Source organism: Toxotes jaculatrix, chromosome 11 (genome assembly GCF_017976425.1).
Source record: "Toxotes jaculatrix isolate fToxJac2 chromosome 11, fToxJac2.pri, whole genome shotgun sequence".
Taxonomy (NCBI): Eukaryota; Metazoa; Chordata; class Actinopteri; family Toxotidae; genus Toxotes; species Toxotes jaculatrix.
In genome coordinates, this window is record NC_054404.1 from 6,699,086 (window position 1) to 6,721,612 (window position 22,527).

The window sequence follows — 22,527 nt, forward strand, 5'->3', positions numbered from 1 at the left end:
TGGGGATTTAGTGTTGGGGGTACTAATATGTCACAGGACATGCCAGGCAAGAATAAAGGAGACACGAGGAGGCAGCAGCCGACCCAGGACTGCTGGCATGGCAGCCAGGGGCGGGGCCAGGACAGCATGGCACACACCAACCTCAGACCCCCCTCTTCTTCCCCCTTTCCCCACAGGCTCTGACAGGCGGCACGGGAGCCCCTTGGCCCAGTGAGGGGTGGACAGCCATCTGACAACTCCCCACCTGCATGACCTTTACCATGCTTGACCCCCTGCAGGAGACAATCACCTCATAGCAAACAGCCCCATGGGAGATGTAGACACACAGCACAGTCAGAAAGACACACAAATAGATGGACGTGCATAATGCCGACACAGACTGACAGAAAGTTAGATGGAGGGACAGTTAGTTAGTGACGTGCATAAATGTTTGTGATGAGTCATTCAAATCTGGATGGCTGCTTTCCAAAAACAAAGGGGTTCTAGCATAAACAACATCACAGCTTTTCATCATAACAGTTTGTTCAGTTATTTAGTTGCCAGGGAAGCCAAAGGATGAAATGGAATCAACCATCTTTATTTGGAGTAAACAAACCATTCAGCTGTGTGGGCAGAACCAATGGTTGGGCCTTGTGGAACAAATATGATCGATTTGCAGCAGTGCAGGATGTGAGCTTCTGTTAATGTTCACATCAAAAATCAAAATGGGGGGAAATATGATCTCAGTGACTTTGACCATGGTGTGATTCTTGAGCTGGTTTCAGTATTTCTGAAACTGCTGATCTCCTGTAATTTTCTCTCACAACACTCTCTAGCGTTTATTTAGAATGGTGCTAAAAACAACAACAACAAAAAAAAAAAAAAAAACATCTAGTGAGCAGCACATGCAGTCCTGCCATGTAGATGAGAGAGGTCAGACTGGTTGGAGCTGACAGAAAGGCTATGGTAACTCAGATGACTACTCTTTACAACTGTGGTGGGCACACAGACTCACCAAATCTAGACAACTGAAGACTGGAAAAATGTTGCCTGGTCTAATGAATCTGGATTTCTGCTGAGGCACGTAAAGTCAGAATTTGGCATCCACAGCATGAATCCATGGACTGAACCTGCCTTGTGTCAACAGTCCAGGTTAATGGTGGTGTAATGGTGAGAGGAATATTTTCTTGGCACTTTGGGCCCCCGACTCATGGTCTGAATGCCACAGTCTATCTGTGTATTGCCGCTGGCTTTTGTACAACAGTTTAACATCTTCTAGCGGCTACTTACAGCTTGATAATGCACCATGTCACAAAGCAAAAGACATCTTAAACTGGTTTCATGAACATGACAATAAGTTCACAGTGTGCTTCAATGCCCCTCCCCAGTCACCAGATCTGAACGTTAGAACTGGAGATACACAGTTGACAATTTTGCAAAAATGATTTAATACTATGGAAGCCATGCAACAAAGAACGGAGGCTGATTTGAGAGCGAGGGTGCTACCCAGTATTAGTATGGCGTTCCTAACAAAGTGTTCGGTGAGCTTACCAACCCTGCAACTTTAAGTCACTGACGCATTTGTTTGAATGTGTATATGCTGTGTGCCATATTGTTGCATTAGAACGAATTAAACGGGTTACTGAGGGAGAGTAAAAAGTGAGGGTGGCAGTAATGCAACTACGCGGATGGCCACTGCCGTAAAAACTCAAGCGGAAGAAGAAGAAGAAGAAGACGTAGGAATCGACGTTACGTAATCAACAGGCGACATGGCGATGTGAAGCGTTGCTGCCGCAGCTGCAATAAGGTACGTTTAGTTTATTGTTAAAGATATTACAGTGACACCGAGGACCGATTGTTATATTGACTTTGAACGTTGTTAGCTAAGCCTGCTTGGCTTAGCTAACAAATTTATCAATTTTAAACCGGATGTAACGCTGCAAAAAGTAGCACAGTATTTTGTGCTAACGTTAGCATCTCAAACTGACGACGCTGATTTTTTTGTTTTCACAAATAAAATAAAGGTTTCACAAATCTGAAACGTGGGTTTTAAACAGCGTTAAGAGTCTAATGCCTAACATCCTTTCACAACAATAAGTGGATCAAAAACGTCCGTCTGTGTTGTCATTTAAGTTTACCGCAAATTTATCCTGGAACGCCAGAAGCTGACTTCAGTGTCATCTCAAATATATTTTGTGACTGCAACTTAAATCCCGCTAACATTTTTTATATTTTTTTCAATTCTTAGGTTACCTATTTTGGACTTTCCCTTTCCTTTGCTACAACATTGTTCTTCGGCCCAGCTCAGCCGCTAATGAATCCATTATTTAGACGGAGACTTCCTCCATCTGTGAGGAGTCTTCTGACAGACATCGGTCCAAAGGAGGAGTGGACTGACGCAGAGCCCGACACGGTGACCAGAGATGGGATTCTGCTCCCGTCCAGAGGAGTTGGTCCTGGACAAGAGGAGTTTCTCACGCCAGCCAAGGCACAAAAGGAGGAGGCTACAGAGAATGGGAGTGACGCCAGTGGGAAAGCGGTCTGCATGTTTTGTAAAAGCAAACCCTCTTGCTACACCTGTCCTCGGTGTAACATGCGTTACTGTGGCTTGGCTTGCTATCAGAGCCCAGATCACTCTGTGTGCTCTGAGGAGTTTTACAAGGAGTCTGTTCATGAAGAGCTGAAACATATGGGTAAAACAGAAAGTGAGGGGAGGAAAAAAATGCAGGACATCCTTGTGGAACTCAGACAAAAGGCAGAAAGGACAGATGGAGGGATGGAGAGTTTGTTAAAAGAAGCAGGGGTTGTGTCAGATGACGCAGATGAAGGGGAAGCAGAGACAACAGACAAAGTGCAGGTTGTGGAGCTCCTGTCCAGGTTAGCAGGGCTCCAGCAGTCTGGAGAAGGGACTGAAACAGAGATTGAGACTATTTTGAGAAAACTGGAAAAGATTGGAGGAGGGGAGCTGCTGCCTGGAGGTCATGATGAGGACGCTGAAAGTGCAGAAGAGGAGCTGGACTTGCCTGATCGACTTTCAGGGATGGATGTTGACAAGCTTTCAGAGGAGGAGCTGTGGGAAATTCTCAACAGCAAAGAGAAAGAGATGTTTATGAGTCTGATGAAGCGTGGAGCGCTTGGCGAGCTGGTTCCGCTGTGGAAACCATGGTGGGAGGAGCATGATGAAGAAAGGAAAGCACTGGTGGAGGAGGTGAGCAAACTGGAGAAAGAAAATTCAACAACTGTGGATGAACAGGTTGTTGATGATAAAGTCAAGACATCACAAGAAGTGGTTCACAAACAGAGCAAAACAGCTAAAAAGTCAAGAAAGATTAAAGGAAGAAACACAAATGAAACAAACACAGACAAGGAAAGTTCAACAGTTCCCTCTGTGCCTCCAGTATCTGCAAAAATTCCAAAGTTAAATTCTTTATGTGCAAATCCATCTCCCCTTATATGCTATGGTTTAGTCAATGCACTTTTTAGCTACACCTTCACTCTGTGCCTGTTTAACGGTGACACTGATTCACTGATGTTTGAGTTTTGTGACATGATTCTTGCTCTGTCAGAGGCACTGAACTCAAGCAGGGTGTTCAGCTCTGTTCAAGAAGCCTTAGACTGTGGAGAAACTCTCATTTTGGGTGGAGGGTACCTCGACAAGGAGGATCCTGTAGCCCCAGCCAGGGCAGTGGAAGCTGTGGCTCACATCATGACTGGCAGAAACAGGAAAGATGCCACAGGATACTGCCTTTCAGCCTTGAGTCAGCTTCGCTCAGTTCTCTCCCAGGCCAGAGCAGCCCTGTCTAAAGAGGGAGAGGAGGGGGCAAAGAGGAAGAAGTACTTCCTCGCAAGTAAGAAGTGTGAATTCTTTCAGGCCTGGGTGTTGGACAGTGCACACCACATTCATAGGCTAGCTGTGGAGTTATGGAATGAACACAGTAAAAGAGAGAGTGTAAGGAGCAGCATGGAGAAAGCAAAGACTGTTGTTGAGGAGAACTTGAAGAAAGGGAAGAGTAAGCTGATTGAAGAACTTAGCTAATGAAGTCTTTCTTGAACATGTTGATGTTTTGTTCATGTTGTAATAAAAGTATATGAAAACCTAAATTATCTTCTCACTGTAAAATTCAAGCACCATATGGTCATTACCTGTCTTACCTGTCATGACCTGTTTCCAAGGTCAGATTTGTATCTCAGAACTTTGTTTATCTTTTTTTCCCCTCTACCATTAATCACCCTGTGACCCTTCAGATTTATCCCTTTATCCCGATACCTAGGTTGTGGACCACTGGATTAACTTCCAAATATATGAAAACAGATACACACTTGATTAGAATTCTCGAAAAAATTCTTACATTAAACCGACAAAAAACTGATGACAATCACGATCACAATATAAAAATTAAAACCAAATCAAATACTTTAGAAATATGGCCGGATACACCTGCCCCCCCCCCCCCAAAAAAAACTCGTGCGCTCAGTCGGTGCTCTCGCGATACTTTCTTCGGTCACGTGGTGCGGATGCCCTTCCACGCTGCGACAGCAAACATGGCAGCGCTCTTGAGATCAGCCCGGTTACTTAAATTTTCGCCTTCGGGCTTGCTTCAGATCACAGGGACCAAAAGAAATGGACCGCCGCTCAGCCGCCTGTACAGCGGAGCTCTCGGCGGCGGAAGAACCGGAGGTTGCTCCCGACCGATCAGCCCTGCTTCGGGAAATGCGTCCAGAAGGTATCACGCAGTCTGTTAGCCGGTGTAGCTGCCATCCACGCGTGAATCACAGATGTCATTGAGGCTCAATGACAGCCAGAGCCACACGTGTATTTACACGAATATAACCTGCGATATTAAATGTAATGTGTGGACACGTGGCATTATGTTAGATTAAGCTTCCTACAATTACCTAACTCTAGGTTGACATAAACATGGCCTCTTCCTTACACAAGGTGATGATCAGAAGTTGTGTAACTACCCTTTTACCCATGCTTACATCATATTTTTTATAATTTATCCCATTAAAATAGTTTTCAGTGACACTTAAACAGCTGGAAACAGCTTTCTCGTGTGTATGTGTGTTTTGTTTTCGCTTTAGTTGTGTGCTAACTTTTAGCAAGAGGCCCATCATTGAAAACTAGCCATCCAGGCTAGCTACAGCTATAGCTACAGTAGATGTTCTTGTCAAAGTCAGTGATAAGTGTTTTATCAAAAACTAACACTAGAGGATTGCAGGCCTCAAGAGATGTTAAAGATGCTAGGTAGCAGGTACGGTTTACTCTGATGGGGCTTTTTCCCTCAAGGTCATGACTCTTGGCTGAACTTGAGCATCCAGAGATATATCTATGTGTATCTGCACTCAGCAGTTTGTTAAAAACACCTAGCTGAAACTGATGCAGTCTCATACAACAGTGTGTCAATAAACCTTACCTCCAACATGGTTATAACCTTAAGCTTGTGTTGAAACTGGTTTACAGATGTAGCTTGTAATGCTGCTGAACTGTATGGCATTATATGGACAGATGTTTCTGTTATTCCTTTCCAGCCCATTTATATATTGCTAAATAACTAATGAGGAGACATCACTCCAAAGGTAAACTTTATAGCAGGACTGTTTTATTAGACTGCATTACTTTTAGCCAGGTGTATCTAATAAACTGCCATCTGTGGGGGCATATGTATGTTGTGTGTTTAAAATATCCTGTGCTACTCAGACAGTTTAGAACAGCTGCTGAAAAACATTACGTCTCATCTGTACCCACAGAAGACCTATGTTTATCTATCTGCCCACTGTATTCATCTGACAGCTGTTTTTTGTTCTCTCTGTCACTTGTCCTCCCTCGGTTCTTCCCCTTTCTGAATTATCATACTTTCTTTCATGTGTTTGTATCCCCCTCTACTCCATTATGTCTGTTCCCCTCTCCTCTAACGTCACTTTCTTATCCTTTACAGTCGCGTGTGGCCAAATGCAGTGGGGTGTGTGCGTGGCTATGTTGTGGCTACAGAGAAGAGGGATGATGCCAGTGTTGTGGTGCGGTCCAAGCAGTCTCAGCAGTTTGACTGGGCTCTTGCCAAACTGGACAGCTCTGTGAGGAGGACTGGTCGCATCACAAAGACCATGCTGCTCCGCATCTTCCATGATATCTGCAGGACAGGTAGGCGGACAGAACAGCAATCAGTGAAACAGATGTGAAGATGGATGTCAGATGAAAAGATAGACTATTGTGACTGTTAACTTTGTAATCAAACTACTGCTACCCCAGCCAAATTGTTGCTGACAGCCATTAGATCACTGTGAGAGACACACACACACTTTGCAGTGGTTCACACTCACAAAGTGCGGCTAGCTGTGTTTTATTATCAATATTTAAACTGTGCTAAACTCTATGAAACCTCTTGGGTATTGTTACCTTTTAGAATTGTAGTATGGTGGTATATCAACATTATACCTTATATTGAACTGGGCAAGCTCCATGCTTCTTCTCATTTGAATGACAGATTTTGTTTGATTTACTTTTGTTTGACAGTTACCCTGTCTTTCTCTCTCTCTCTACGTCCATCCTCACCCTCTGTTCCATTCTGTTTGCAGGTTATCCCAGTGGTAACCAGGCCTTGCTGCTGCTGCGTAGCTGTGGGTCCCTGCTGCCTGAGGTGCCTCTGGAGGAACGCACAGTGCTGGCGCACCGTGTATGGGATAAGCTGCAGGAGCTGGGTAAGAAGCTGCACCAATAGCAGCAACTTAATCATCCTGTATTCTACAGCACTGTCAGACTGTTCACTGCTGCTGAATTTGAAAGTATTTAACCATGATTTCAAATGTTTCAGCAATTTCAAATATTTTTGACTGTTTGGAAAGCATCATCATGTATTAGATTTTATGTTACATACACAAGGTTCCTGAGAATTACCAGCAGCTTTGAGGTGTGTTTAAATCCTATTTGTGGAAGATGTTAATGTTATAAATGTGTATATGCTATTTGCACATTGTCCTCCCCAGGTGCACAGTTTGATGTCAGTCACTACAACGCCCTGCTAAAGGTTTACCTGCAGAATGAGTTCAAGTTCTCCCCCACTGACTTCCTGGCCAAGATGGAAGCAGCTAACGTCCTGCCCAACAGAGTAAGTACTGCAAGGTGGTGCAAGGTTTTCTGTTCTGTCCAATCTGTCGACCACAACAGTGTCGATGGGAACAGATACAGACATCCCTTTGAAGATTTTGTTTAATATATTCTACTTTTTTTTTTTTTAATGCTTTTTATTTCACTGAAGGTATTTTTCCAAGATCACTATGCTAATGACCCTCACCTGTGTGGTCCATATTTGGAACAGAGCAGCACTTTTGTGCTCTGATGTTTTTATAATATCATATATATTTGTTGACTTCAAGCTCTGTTTGATTTTTGCTCTGTAATTTTTACCCAGGTTACCTACCAGAGACTCATAGCAGCCTACTGCCAAAATGGAGATATCGAGGGAGCCAGGTGAGCAAACTTTCTGTTCTGTGGATTCACCAGCCAAAAACTGAGTTCATTTTCTGATGGGAAGCTCTGATGTCTGATATTGACAGATGCTGGCAAAACAGCATTGTTCTCAAAAGCTGTCTTTTAGTTCACCTTATTGAATATATTATATTTTTATGTTGTAAGATATATTATGTACATTTTCCCACCCCTGAATGTTACAGCTTCTCTATTGACCTCTAGTCTTTTTAAATAGAAAGATTTTATACCTATGGATTTATCTGTTTTTCCCATTTTAACTTTCTTCTCTGCTTCCTCAGCACCATATTGGGTTTCATGAAGAAGAAAGATTTACCCATCACTGAGGCTGTTTTCAACTCCCTGGTAACAGGCCATGCTCGTGCGGGGTTAGTGTAACTACTTTTGTTCTTTTAATACACCATATTTAACGGCACATAATAACTGTTGTGCTGGTGTAATTAGAGTTTAAACAAGCTGTCATCTTTATCACTGTGCAGCGACATCGAGAGTGCAAACAACATCCTGTCTGTGATGCGGGGAGCAGGAATTGAACCGGGTCCTGACACCTATGTATCACTTCTCACTGCCTACGCTGAAAGGGGTGACATGGACAGTCTGAAAAAGGTGTGTTTGTGTTATTCAGGTGGTTTTCAAGACAGTGCTGATGAACATTTCATACACATTTATATTTGTATCAAATTAATAGCTGCTAGCTAGCTCTTTGCTATTCATTGCTCCTTCTTCCCTATTTCTGCTCTTCATCCCTCACCATTTCTTCTTCTTTTCTCCTGCCTACCCTCCACTACCTCTATTCCTCCCTTATCATGCCCCTATTCCTCCACCTTCCTCTGATCATTTTTTATTTCCCCTTTTTTTCATTTCATTTTTCCTCCTTTCTCTTTTCCCTGCCTCCCAAACCCACACTCTCTTCTCTCTTTGGCAGACTATGGAGGCAGCAGAGAGTGCAGACTGCAGTCTAATGGACAGGGACATCATGCAGATCATCTTCACTCTGGCCAAGGCTGGACATCAGCAGCACATCCCAGAGATGGTTGAGCGCTTGAGACATGACAGGGGATACGTGCCAGGTAGACATGCACACCTCTTGTTTTTACACAGCTCTACAGTCATTAGCAGTCAACATGATATCAGGCAAAAAGACTGGGGCACTCTGGTTAGTCACTGTATGTTTAAAAAATAACTTTGTACAAATTAAATTTGTTGCTTACTAACAGTAAAAGGTAGAAAAGATGGAATTTATGATACAAATCCTACTTTTATAGCTGTGATTTTTACTTCTTTTACACTGTCTTGCAGTTTTCTTTGTCACATGGGGAGAATGTGCACTACTGCTTGAAACTGCTTTTGATGTTATACGCTGATGAAAATTGTTTTATGCTTAATTAATCCAGCATTGCATAATTAACACATTGTAGAAACGTTTGTATTGTAAGCTACAGTTTGCTTTCTAATGGTCAGGCAGCACTTTGTAACTTTAAATGTTCTTAAAACTGGCTTAAGGCTAAAGAACCAAATGGCTGTTTCACTCTTCTGCTAACTAATCATCTGTATTTGTCATGATATTGACGGAGTTATGAGGCTGAGAAGAATCTACATTTGTTGTTTTTTGTAGATGCTATGAACTTGTGTCTGAGCCTCATCACCCAGGGCCAGGAGGACACGGCTTTTCTCATCCTGAAGAATTTCCCCATACTGCAGCCTGATAACTCTGACTCCCCCAACCTGGGCAGCTTCTTCCTCAGACACTGTGTTAATATGGACACGGTAAATGAAAAAAAAAATGACTCATTTCTCCCCTAACTCAGTCTTACTACACAAACAAAGGCACAGGTTCACATAAAGATTTCTGCAGTATTTTGAAGAGCATTTTAGCAAGTGATGCAGTGTATGTTTAGTATTAATTTCAATGTTTAAATGTAAGTTTTGATCTGTGTGTGTGTGCGTGCATGCATGCATTACAGGGGGTGGAGAGGATCAAGAACTACTGCAAAGAGCTCCAGGAGTCAAATCTGCACTCTGCGCCACTGGTCTTCGCTCTGTACTGTGCTCTGGAGGCCAAGAAACCTGGTACAGCCCATGCTTTCATTACCCTGCATTTAGATAGACCTTTATATCCACTGGCACAGAGATGTGTCTTTATTCACTATTTCTGCAGTGATGGGGAAACTGGAAGAGTCTTTCAAATGATTTTTTTTCTTTTAACAGATATGTCTTTAGAGCTGATGAAGGCATTGAAGGAGCAGGGCTTACCCATAAGGCCACACTTCTTCTGCCCCCTCCTCATTCCACACTTGAAGGAGAACAACGCAGCTGGTACAAACACACACACACACAGTTTTTTTTTTTACATCCAGACATAATGTGTACATATTTTACACCTCCACGCTGGAGTCAGTATGTTTTTGGGTTGTCCACCCGCCCTTCCCATTCTTGTAAATGTGATATCTCAGAAACAATTTTTCAAGTTTGGCTAAAACTTAACTTAAAATTAAGGACTGATGTTATCAGTCTTTAATATGTTTTTTTATATTCACTCTTTAAAGACAGTGGAAAGAAGCCTGACCTATTTGGTATAAAACTTCTTCTTTGTCATACTTCCCCCCACATCCCCCAACAGAAATCTCTCATTTGCATCATATGGTTTGAGAGAAACGGCCAAAGCAGAAAACAGTTTTTATTTAGTTTGTTTATAAATTACTTCATATAAATACCTTTATCCTGTGCTATAAACCTTACGTCCTATGATTATGCTATCACTTGGATGGCAGAAGCTTGAGAGAGACCAAGAGAACCTAAAACTGAACTTGGTGAGTTGTCGTGACAAGCTTGGATCCTAAAGCCACTCCAGCCTCAAGTGAACAATCGCATGTGTATGTAAGAACCTAAAAGGTGCTGTGAAGCCCCAAAGTGTACAAGTTGTTTGTGCATCCAGTCTGACATGGGGAGGGTTTTTTTTTTTTTTTTTTTGGTTAGCATTATATTAGCAGTTTATGAGAGCGTATGTTATTTTTGTGTTGCAGAGGGGATTATGAGTTCCTCTGAACCAGAAAGAGCTTTTAAAGGAGAGTTTCCCTCAAATATTAATGCCTCACAGAGTGGTCCAGCTGGGACAGATTTCACCCGGCTGGGGCAGTCAAGGGCAAAGAGGTCTGATCCCTGCGTGAGAGCAAGTTAGAGCGGGAAGAGATGAAACAAACACGAACATACACACTTACTCACAAATACATACATATACAGGTCTCCCTGGAGAACTCTAGGAATAGATTGCAAAGTTTAGAAGAGGTCCCAACAGCAGCCACTCTAGACAGATGTGCTCTCTACTTTTGCTCCATACCAAAAAGACACATATATACACTTATATTTTTCTTCCTGATCACCAGACACTTGCTACTTTTTGCCCTCTGGCTGCGTGTCTGCACCGGTCAGCTGTGCTTTCTCTTTAATGAAATGAAGCCCTAATTGTTGACAGTGACATTTGATGGATGATGCAAATTGTGTGCTCTGAAGAAAATGATTGCCTATGATGTGTCTCTGTCATCTACAGAATTTTAAATGGTAAAATTTCCAATAGTAAACCTGGTATTGCAGCCAACACTGTATGAACTCTAAACAAGCTTCTGAATGAAGAAAGTGGTGCACAGCGTGTATGGATGGTTGATTTGGTGACCTTTGACCTGTGGCGGGGGCATCTAAGCTTCCCTGTTAGGGAGGTTGGGGGGGGGCTCAGTAGCCTGAAGCATCTCCCTTGCGCATGCATGGACACATACATGGGTGCTTGAGGCTGAGGGGGTCAGAGGTCATTGTGCTCCAGTGGCTTTCCTCAAATCTTTTTTATCAAACCAAACTTGTTTCTTAATCCAATTCTTCTATTGTCCCTGAATGAAATAGCTAAGTAGTAGGCATATGCTTTTAAACTTTTATATTACATACTGGATCTCCTGCAGCATTCCCTGTACACAAGTGTGATAATATATAACAAAGTTACACATATAGTTATGAGGTGTGTGCCAGAGTACATGAAAGAGAATAGTAGAAAACTGGTACTGATGTCTTGAGGTTTTTTTTTTCTCCATTTGCTACTTAAGACCAGTTTAATGGCTCAACAGGCTCATCTCTGTTCCCAGTTTCTGTCTCTGCTGAAGTCCTGCAGGAAATAGTTATTTTCTTCCTCTTGTTTTTGTTAGCGATGAGCTTGTGGTGGAAATCATCTCAGTGACAGATAGCCAGCATTTGGAGACCTGTCAGAATTCACAACTCATTAGCGAATGTACCCTGTCAAATGCGTTCAGCAGCGGCTTGGCTTTTAAGTGCTTTATTTATGCTGAGCTCTGGCTCTCTCTCTTTGGGGTTTTTTAGAGCGATTAATAAATGATGTATTTTTCCCCTGTCAGCTAATTGACAGCATTTGAGCTGGCAAGGAGGAGAAACTGGTTTGAGTAGTGCAGCGATGCTGCAGATTGACTTCTCTGTGCGGTTGAGACAGATTCTCAGTTTGAATGGTGAGATGCCTCAGTGCCTGTCTTGGCAGCATGAAGAAGAGGACTAGACATGAGTTTAAACATGCACAACCATACACACACACACACGTAGACAAGTACTCCGGCTTAAATTCTTTAACCGCACAGTCTCTAAGCCACACAAACACATCAGACGGCATCCATTTAGTTATCACAGTGCGGAAGGAAGGAAGGACGGAAGGAAGGAAAGTGGAGAAACTTCTCTTTCGCTTACACACTCGCTCATTTCCGATGGTGTTAGCCTTAACCCTCATGAATGATGCAGCCTCTCTTTTTTTTTACCCCTCCTCTCCCTCCGTCCTGTTCTCTACACTCATTGGCTGCTGGAGGTGTGTGTATGTGTGTGTCTACATTTGTGTGTGGGACGGGGAGGTCGGGGGGCAGTGCAGGTGATGTGACTGATGCAGAGTGACTTGATTTCATGTAAATGCAAGCGCTCTGAGGGAATTCACTTTGGATTACGCGCCCCACTGTGCACGGCCCATGAAATATTAAGCGCCGTGTCACTTTTTGTCCACAGGTGTCACTAGCGGGCAGAGAGGCCAGAGCCTTGGAATTGGAGGAGAGCAACGGGGGAGGGAGGGGGAGGAATAGCGAGAGGAGAGGGGGGGGGGTCCCTTTGCATTTTGATGAGGTGTGGATTTGGCGGGTTTAGCAGAAGCATATGCTGGGCCGAACTTCCCACCTGCCGCCAGCTAATCACCACTTGTCAGTTTTTGCGACGCAGCGGCTTCTTATCACTTCTGACATGGTGGAGCAAGAAAGAGAGGGAGGGGAGACTGCAGAGGAAGGGAGTGTTCCTAGCCTTGTGTGTTTTTTGGTGGTGAGAGATGTAAAGGCTTTCTTGTCTAGTCTGCTTTCCTTCTTGGCTTCCCCCCCCCCCCCCCCCCCCCCCATCACCTGACTCTATTTGTACGACCTCATCTTCAACCCTTTCACTCTTTTCATTAGTACACCCCTATCTGTCAAATAGAGTGAGCTGCACTGAAGAAGCACCACTACAGCAATCTGTAATTCAGTCGCCCATCAGCTCTGTTCTAGCCTCGGCTGTTAATTGGTGGGACGGGAGCCAAGCATTACCTTGCTTAAAAGGGAAAAAAAAAAACAAAATAAGTGAAGATGACATTGCAGCTTTTCTTGCCTCATAAAATGGACATTTTCTTGTACTCTCTTCTGTTTTTAAAAATACAACCCGTCATTGCCTCGCAGCCAACAAAGTCTACCTTTAGAGAGTCATAGACACAGAGAGATGGGGAGACAGATGGTGTTAGAGGAGAAAGAAGAGGAGAAGTGACAGGTACTCATGTCCAAGGATGGGAGGAGATGACAGCGACCGGTTCACTCCACTCCTCTTTTCCTCTCTTTTCTCCTTCCTCACTTCTCGTCTGTGACAGTTAACCTGAAGACATGAATCTGATGATGATATCTTGTGACCACTGCCATGCTTAACTCACTACTTTGATACTTCTTGCCTGGATGGTATGTCAGACTTTATGCTGACCAGCTGAGAGAGGCCTCTACTCTTCTCAGTTCTCCTCTGTGCCGAATCTTTATGTAAACTGTTCAGACAGGGGGGAAGCAAAAAGGGTTCCTGCCATATAAAGATTATGGAGTGAAAACTCAGAGGAAGAACTGTACAAATGACACTACATAATATCACACATCATTTTGTCTTGCATAGTCCCTGTTTTTCTCATTTACTCTTCAACTCTTTTAGTGTAGTTCTCTTTTCAGCAAGGTCATATTAGAGTATGGAGACTGTCATAGTTAAGTCAGTGAGGGCCACTGAGACATGGCCTTTCTTAGTAGCCTGACTTATTACTGCTTAGCTAAGACATACAGTCACTTTGCCATAAGCCTGTAAATAAAGGGAGTGAAAACTGAGCAAAAACAGCGTGGGGTTCAAAGGGTTAAAAGCTCTTGGTCACAGACTTGACTTGCAAAAATAAAAAACAAAAAAAAAAAACACACACACACACAAATGTGCTTGCTGGACAACTGAAAAGTGCTGATTATCATGAAAGCTCACGTGCGGAAGCCGGAAAGCGTGAGAGGGAAAGGACGGCTTATGCATTTATACGTCCTTCTCTCCATTCACTTGTTTTCTGTCTGTCTGGCTCACCGTGAAATTGATTATGGATTATTCAGGAGGAAAGCAGGTGCTCCCTCTTTTCTTTCATAAAAAAGAGGCTGGATGAAAGCGATTAGGGTGTAAGAATGGACTGGTGGACAGCAGAACGGATGGATCCTCCATTGAGAAGAAGGAGGAAGATCGCTTGTTTACTTTTTCTTGAAAGCCGGGTAGATGGATAGCGAGAGGGGCAGATGAATGAGTGATATGGATGGAGGGGAAGGATGGATGGATGGAGTGGTTCAGGTAGCCCTACCTGGGATAATGCAGCCCTAGCCACAGGTTTTAATGGCATATAAAAGCCTCGGGCTCATCTTTTATTCAGCTAAAGAGAGAGACTTCCAGGTGAACACAAACGTCCCAGGAGGATGCAGAAACACAGAGCTGTATATATATATATGTGTGCGCCCGTGTGTGTGTGTGTGTGTGTGTGTGTGTGTGTGTGCGTGTGCGTGTGTTTCAAAACCTGAGTGGAGAGTAAATACACACAGCATCTGGAGTAGTGTCAAGTCAGGGAAGCACTTTATGGTAGTTTGTTGAAGTCCGCAAGGGAACAAGGTATATTGGTACGCCGGATGTGGTCATATATTGCAGATAGATAGGTATTGATATTTCTGTCCTAAACCCACATGAACACTAAGTATGAACACACATTAGGACACGTGTATGCTTTCCTTCAGGCCAATGTCCTTTGTGGGCATGCTCCCAGACAAATGCAAAGTGCTGCAGTGCCTCCTCCATATATGCGCACACTCACCAACACGCAGACACTCGAGTGAGTATGTGTGTGTGTGTGTGAGTGGCTGTTCCATATGCATGTGGCTGTTTTGGCCTCCTTACCTCGGGCAGGACCTCAGGGCTCTGCAGGAGAGCAGGGTGATGGTGCAAGAGTCCACTTCAGGCCGAGTGCATGTTCATGTACACGTATGCACCAGTCTAAGGTAGAGAGCGGCACCATTAGCATTTTGTTGATGTAGGGTGTGTGTGTGTGTAAGGGGTGAGAGAAAGTATGTGAACTTATTATTGTTTTATTATAAGAATAACCTCTAATTGCAGCTCTGTTCTCATACCATATGTTTTTGCTTGCTGACACTGATGCCACTGTTATTCTTAAATGCCTCTGTCACTACACAAACCTGTCCAACTTTTAAAGGACACCATGTTGATATTAATTACTTTTCTGTGCGTGTGTTGAAGGTGTGGTGGAGGTGGTGAAGAGCATGCAGGAAGTCGGTGTGACCCCTGATCTTGAGACTTTGTCCATGTACATCCTCCCTGTCTTCCCCAGCACGGAGGCAGCTCGACAGGCCTTCAAGGTAAGTCACTGTGTTTTGGGTGTGCGGTTTTTACATGTGGCAAGTGAAAATCATTTGCTGACAGAAAGATTTTCTCTGTTTAGGATGCAGGTATCCCTCTGGGGTCTATGGACTTCTTGTCTTTTGAGGCTCGCTTGTTGGCTGTTAGCAACCTGGCCAAACTCTATGCCCAGTGTAAGCCTACACACACACACACACACACACATTCTTTCTTTTTCTTACATTAGTTTTGAGAACACTCACAGACAGAATGCGTTCCCTGGCCTAATGCTTACCCTAACCTCGACCTACTTGGACCCTAAAACTGAGTCTGAACCCTCGAACAGCCCTTTAAAGTTGTGAGGACCGACCAAAATGTCCTCACAACGATGGCTCTGAACCAGAATTTGTCCACACAATCACAGAAAAATGTGTACACACTAACATAGTCCTAGGAAGCTCTACTGCATCTTGAGCACCCATCATCATAAAAATTTGCCGGCGGGCTAATTGGGCCAGTGTCAACACACACACACACACACAGGCTCATACATTTGCCCACTTACTCCTCTGTGCTCATCAGGCCTTTTAAGAGATTAGCCTGTGTGAATATGTAAAGAGCGAGAGCTACCTCAACCGGCAGAGGGACGGGATAGAGAAGGCTGTTAAATAATGGATGATTCTATTTGTTTTCTGTCTTTCATCTCATTTTAGTCTCAAACATCCACCATACGTTTTCACATACGTCGCTCTCTTTCCTCTTTATGTATTTCACAGTGTCTTCAATGGATTTCTTTTTCACCTCACATGAAGAGAATCTTCAGTGTTTTTCAACATTTCATGTATTTGTCCTCACTAAGCAGTATTGCCATAAACACAGCATGCCCTCAAAAAACATCCTTCAAAAAGTTTATCAAGCAAAACATGCCAAACCTTTGCTTCTTTCATCTTCTTAAATTTAAAGAATTTACAGCTTTTCTCAGTTTTATATGATTTTAAATTGAACACTCTTGGCTTTTGGGACTTCTTCTCACACAAACAATTCAAAGATGTGACCTTGGGAACTGTAATTTTTCACAGTTAATTAGATTCCCACTACTACCCCTCATGCCAGATCTAAAAAAGAATTAGTAGAATAATAGATCATGAAAACAGGCATTGAGTGCAGCCCTGGAAATCTTTGCTTTACATTTCTTGGGTTTTGGTGTGCTGGTTAAAGAAACTGGCATTTGGCCGACTGGTTACCAGTTTGAAAGCTGGCTGGGAAAGTCAGGATTGGGGAAGTGATTGCGACACTTCAAAACTACCCTTGTCACTTAGAGGGCTGAAGTTAAATGGGGCAGCTCTCAGAAGTGAGGCAGGACAACTAAATACAACTTAAATGATTTTGTCTTACAGCTTGACTTCTGTTGCTCGGTCACCAACATTATATTCCACACATATAATCTTAAACCGTATTGATCAGTCAGCATGAGGACAAGTTGTTGCTGTCTTTTCTCTTTCTTTGCCTGTAATCACTTTGTCTTCATGTCCAGTGTCGGATCCCTCCTTCCCCTCGATGGACCACAACAGTTTCCGCGGCAGCCTCATCCTGGGCTTCAGAAAGTGAGTCAATAAGCCCGTAGTCTGTTTGTGTCTTTATGTGTCCTCCATCATTTGATATTCCATATTTCTCCATATTTCACCCCATAACTCCTGACTAGCGTTTTAGGGAGGCCTGCAGCACTACTGGAGGTCCCTGTGGCATATGCTGTGAATATGCCATGTGTAGCCTATCAGACCATCTACACCCTCTATGTGTATGGGCAGCTGCAGGGAATAACACTCATGCACACACACACAGACACACACACATAACACACGGCTGCCTCATGCATATGGAGGCCATCATCCCTCAGCTCTCTCCCCAAAGCACCGTGGGAGATATGTAAATTAGCAGATGCCCACCACTGCCCCTTATACCCAGAGTCCCAGACTGATCTCACTCTCTCACACACACTCTCTCAGACACACACACACACACACACAGTTAGCCTTAGGACCAGGGTCGGACCCAGGGGCTTTTGTTGAAGGGGTGTTTATGAATATTTAGAGTTTAACACCACACACCCACACAAAAACACTCCGGCCCCTGAGCGAGGCTGGAGGTCAGTCAAAGAGAAAAGTGCTGACTTGTCTTCAGGGCCCAAAGTTATTTCTTCCACTAAAAAGCCAAAATGTTCTCAGTTCAGCTTAGCTTTGAACTTTCCATTCAGCCAAGACATTTGGTGTAGCTGATGTGTTAATTAACAGTGGATGTTGATCGTTTAACTACCAAAATGGATGAAATAAAGATAATGTGGTTTCTTGGCAACAATCTGTCCTTTTTTTTTCTGTCAGGTCTTATTTTAAAGGTCATAAAATTAATGGTAGCATTGAGCAGCTGTTCTTGGCAGCAGAGTTTTAGACTTTTTAGTTCAAGGACATGAGAAAAATTAATTAAAAAAACTCTTTTTTTCCTTTTAAGTTGAAGAATCTACTGTAGCTTACACATATTTCCAAGGACAAAAGGGGTAGTTTTAACAGCAGATGCACAATTGCAGCATAAGAGTTTGTTCTTCAACAAATAAATGTAGATTACCAGAAATTCTGTGCAGAAATTGTCTTCTGTGCGTGTGTGCACATTTGCATTTTTTTTTGTTTAGTTAAAGTCAGTATATCCAGTACTTGTTTGTGCATCTTTTTTTGTGGCTGAATCTGCTTCCTCTCCTCCATTTGCTTTGCTGTCATTGCATTAACACACACATACACACACCTACACACTCTGCGTGTCTTCTGACTGTTAGGTTTCCTGACAGGGTCATAATTGGGCTTGTCACTTGGGGAGTGTGTGTGTGTGGCTGTGTCTGTGTGTGTGCGCGTGCACGAGTGCCGTGTCATTGCAATGTGCGACCTGCCCCTGTCAAAGACAAGGTCAGGGGATAATTTAATCATTAAAGACCTCTTCTTCTCTCTTCTCCTCTCATCTCCGCCGCTCTCCTCATCTCCACCAACTAGCTGACAACGCCAGAAATGTCACACGTTGGCATCATTTAGCCTGTATGTGTGTGTGCGTCTTTGTGTGCGGGAGTGTGTCCTTTGTGGTTTCCCAGGCTTTTGTACTGCCGTCTCTCTTCTTTCTTGTACTGTGGGATCGAGGGTGTCAAACTGAGAAATCCGTCGTTCTTTCTTGCTGTATTGTATTGTACCACACTGTCAGTTCAGTAGCTCTGTCAACACGACACAGTCAGTATTATGGTTGCTTGAATCAAATCCTATTTGCTGTCAGAGAATTCATTCATTCATCTAAACTCATTTGTCTCAAATGTTGTTTTTTTTATATCTGAAAACTCCTAATATGTAATGCATAGGGAATTTGATTTTCCAAATTGGGGAGAAAATAGAATAAATAAAGTGGATTTAAAAAACACTAATGTTTTCATACAGATTTTAAACAATAATCACATCCTGTGACTACCTGTTGCTTTTATCCTGACAGATTAAATTTAAATCTCTAATTCACCAACATCACAAGCAGTCGACAGTAAAGAGAACATTAGACACATGTCCTAATATTGTAATTTGACAGCTGTCAGTGTTAGACTGATCATTTATTTGGGGGAAAAAATGGCATGGAAAACAGGGAAAATGAGAGCTAAAGTTAAAGTTTGCAGGATTTGAGTTTTCTCAAAAAGCATTCATTGGAGTGAGCAGTGGAGAAAAACATGGGTGAGGAGAATAAATCCTTTATGAAAGTTTACGTGGTCAAAGTGCTTCTTTAGGAGATGTACTGTAAGAAATGTAAATGTGTGTTTTGCGGCCTAAAAGCAAAACGCACCCTCACTTATGAGCAAACTGCACATTAACCCTGACATGTTGGAGTCTGGTAGACCGGCTGGTGGATGCATGTTGACTGAGTGTTCATGCCTTGTCCTCTACCGCCCCCTGCAGGTCTAATGATGTGGAGAGCATGGTGAAGGTAAGACCTGAACCATGTTGTTTGGGTGTGTGTGGACAATCGTATACCACTGCTAAATACACTGGGTAACTCATTTGAACATTTTTAAAACTGTTTTGTACTTCAGCTGTATATATGATGGCTTATTCCTTACAACGATAAAGCTATTATAACCTATTTACTCACCATCTGCTGCATACAGAGTTAAATTCAGTGAGAATATACAATATGACAAATGCCATCTGCTGCCTTTTATCTAAATCTCCTTATGGCACAGTGAGCATATAAATACAGACATCTTGACGATGGATATTCAGAATACTTAATTTGTCCCTCCAGCAGCAAAATTGAAAAAAAGATGGTTCACAAACATCTTTAAAATGTAAGCTTCTACAAAATGTAGTTTAAAGAGCAAAAAAAAAAAAGAAACCGGAAAAGTGAAAAACACATTTGTTCATTTAAAAAAAAGGAATGTTTGGGACTGAACTGCCATAGGGCATTTTAAACAATTACCCTATCTGTGGTATTATTGCTTCTCATATCTACTACACACTACCGTGTTAAAATAGTGTTTGAGTGAGGCATGTGTTGTGTGTGTGTGAGTGTTTGTATGTAATTTGTTTTTCTTTTTTCCAGATTACTGAACTCTTATACAAAGACGAGCGCTTCAGCAACGAAAACTCCAAACCTTCTGGTAAGGAAACATTTACACACACTGTTATCACAGTGGGTGTGATATGCAAGGTGTGTGTGCGTGTGTGTGTGTCTTTGTGTAGGTGAGAAAGAGAAGAACACCTGTGTGTATATCTATCTATCACATATCAGTGTTCAAACTTGCAGACTGCACTCTCTGCAGTCTCTGTCTCAGTCACCTTCCAGCTATAATTCAGATGACAGAAAAATGCCCAGTGTGTAAGTGTTTGTTTGTGTGTGTGTGTGCGTGTGTGTGTGTGTGTGTGTGTGTGTGCGTGCACTTATGTTCAGTCTTATTAGCAGCAGACTGCTGCCCAGTCCACTCCGCGTCATGAAGCCTGTGCCTGTATGTCCAGGTGTGTGTCAGTGTGTGAGATTGAAAGACCTGCTCTCTCAGTCGGGGGAAATAGAGCCTGGCTGCTGAGACAGCGCTGAGTAGTTAAAGTGTACGAGTGTGTGTGTCGGTGCAGGACAGCGTCTCTGGTCTGGCAGTGTGTGTGGAGTGTTAATGTCGCTCCGCGTCAGTGTGTGTGTCACAGAGAGACCCGAAACTGCACACACACACACACACACAGACTGCTGAAACTGGTGTGTGTGCTGGTGGGAGCGATGGAGACTGTTATCCGTGTCACATCCCGTTAGACGACATCTGCGATTGTCTGTGTGTGTGTGTGTGTGTGTGTGAGAGTTTAAGTAAGGGGAGACTGTCACTGCCAGTTGTCGCACATTCACTCACATTCCAGCCCGAAAGCAGCCTCTGTCAGCAGAAAAAAGAAACACAAACACACACTCTGCAGAGGTTACAGAAAAATGGCATGAATGCATAAATGGATGCAGTGACTGACACAGTCGCAAATGAAATTTATTCCCACCACAGCTGCTCACTGTGTGTGTGTGTGTGTTTCCATCCCATCCAGAAGGGGCATCCTTCTTCATATACAATCTGATCGACAGCATGTCAGAGGCAGAGGTGCACGCACAGGAAGACAAACTGCGGAAATACTTCAATCAGCTACAGGCTCAGGTATATACACACACACACTCACACACTCACTAACTGATGAGGTGACTGAAAACAAGAACACACAAACAAACCATGCGTTCATACACCAATATACTTCGTATCCAGTTCATTCATAACCTTCCCTCTTTAAAGGAGCTTACACATTCTGATCTGAGATGATTTGCTGTGTGTAATCAGAGTTGGATTATTCACAGTATACACACACACACACACACACACTTCAGAATACACACACAATGTCCCCCTGTGCTCTATTTCTGAAGAGTGAAGGTTTGAGTTGGGACATCCAGACATGTTGTTCAAGATTAAATCATGTTTTACACTTTTTGGTCAAAGGTCACGTCTTAACTGGCTGTTTGGAGTTCAGTAAAACTGTTTCCTGGTCCAGCGTGGAACCTTTTTGGAGTCACAGACATCAAGCAGTATAGTTTTAAACAGAAATCAGTCTGCAGAAATCATCCTCACTTGAAATAGTATCATCCATCATGTTACCCTGGATGCTGTGGAGCGAGCTTGCCAGAACAGACCCCTGAGACATGCTGGAATCGAATGACATTTTCATAGTGAAATGCTCATGCTTGTAGGATCACTGTGAGCTCAGTAGGAGCTCGTGTGTCTGAAAGGATGCTGCTCTTTCATTACACAGATTCCCTCTGTCATCAAAAACACTCAGTAAATGTTTATCCTGGTGCAACTGATTACACATTAACATTAATCAGTATTGTCTAAACGTTGTCTAATGTTTTTTTGCATGATGAAATGATGATATATTAGCTATCGGAACAGTTGCAGATTAACTTCCTGATGAACAGCTAATCAATTATTTCAGCTCTAGTTTATGTGCGTGTTACCATTCAACAAGGAGTGAGGAATCTGCAAAATGGATCTCACCACGTTTTGTGTGTTCTCCAGTTGAAATGCCAGTATTTCCTACAGTCCCTAAATGCAACGTTATTTTCAGCAATCAGTTCTCCACAAATTCAAGTGCAAGCTCTGTGACAGCTTCTAAATTAAGCTCTAGCTGAGATAAACCCTGTAAAGGTTATTAAAAGCCTAATTAGTTTACCACTTGTGTTCATTATGTTCAGCTGCTTTTCAAACTTTGCTGTCAACCTTTGACCTTTTAACACACCAAATTCAACAGGTTCCGCTCTTCTTGTGCTGAGAGCTCATCAGTGCTTTGATGGTGCTTTCTTCCTCTCGTCTCTTCTCTGCAGAATATAACCATTTCACTAAACATCTACAGAGGGATCAGGAACCTTCTGGAGTCTTACCACGTCCCAGAACTCATCAAGGTACGGAGCTTAACCCTTGGTTATTTACTGTTTGACACAGTTTAGATTTTCCCAATACAGTATTAATACAACTTTCAGATTAGTCACTTGTGAAAAGCAGTGGTATAGTAGACAAGCTCAACATCCAG

At 43.0% G+C, this 22,527-nt stretch overlaps 2 protein-coding genes across 3 annotated transcripts in view; both read left to right on the plus strand.

The window, feature by feature from the left end:
- Window positions 1-1,723: 1,723 nt before the first annotated feature.
- Window positions 1,724-4,116, plus strand: znhit2 (zinc finger, HIT-type containing 2). 2 transcript variants are annotated; one of them, XM_041049065.1, is made up of 3 exons: window positions 1,724-1,786; window positions 2,228-2,247; window positions 2,282-4,116. In XM_041049065.1, the coding sequence occupies exon 3, from the start codon at window positions 2,294-2,296 to the stop codon at window positions 4,013-4,015; it is 1,722 nt and encodes a 573-aa protein (XP_040904999.1). In that variant the 5' UTR covers window positions 1,724-1,786; window positions 2,228-2,247; window positions 2,282-2,293; the 3' UTR covers window positions 4,016-4,116. The 2 variants fall into 2 exon arrangements, with proteins under 2 accessions (XP_040904999.1, XP_040904998.1); XM_041049064.1 differs by having other exon boundaries at window positions 1,736-1,786; window positions 2,228-4,116.
- Window positions 4,117-4,494: 378 nt separating this feature from the next.
- Window positions 4,495-22,527, plus strand: part of lrpprc (leucine-rich pentatricopeptide repeat containing) — a 50,125-nt gene continuing 32,092 nt past the window's right edge. The window contains exons 1-18 of the mRNA XM_041049959.1: window positions 4,495-4,703; window positions 5,919-6,121; window positions 6,556-6,678; window positions 6,964-7,085; window positions 7,389-7,447; window positions 7,747-7,833; window positions 7,945-8,071; window positions 8,391-8,535; window positions 9,081-9,232; window positions 9,430-9,535; window positions 9,674-9,781; window positions 15,314-15,432; window positions 15,516-15,606; window positions 16,947-17,016; window positions 19,381-19,408; window positions 20,024-20,081; window positions 20,998-21,104; window positions 22,322-22,399. Coding sequence (XP_040905893.1) covers window positions 4,495-4,703; window positions 5,919-6,121; window positions 6,556-6,678; window positions 6,964-7,085; window positions 7,389-7,447; window positions 7,747-7,833; window positions 7,945-8,071; window positions 8,391-8,535; window positions 9,081-9,232; window positions 9,430-9,535; window positions 9,674-9,781; window positions 15,314-15,432; window positions 15,516-15,606; window positions 16,947-17,016; window positions 19,381-19,408; window positions 20,024-20,081; window positions 20,998-21,104; window positions 22,322-22,399 — 1,992 coding nt within the window. The remainder of the gene's footprint in view (window positions 4,704-5,918; window positions 6,122-6,555; window positions 6,679-6,963; window positions 7,086-7,388; window positions 7,448-7,746; window positions 7,834-7,944; window positions 8,072-8,390; window positions 8,536-9,080; window positions 9,233-9,429; window positions 9,536-9,673; window positions 9,782-15,313; window positions 15,433-15,515; window positions 15,607-16,946; window positions 17,017-19,380; window positions 19,409-20,023; window positions 20,082-20,997; window positions 21,105-22,321; window positions 22,400-22,527) is intronic.

Excerpts from the sequence above, each read along its gene's own strand:
- znhit2 (XM_041049065.1), top strand. The coding sequence starts at position 2,294 with ATGAATCCATTATTTAGACGGAGACTTCCTCCATCTGTGAGGAGTCTT.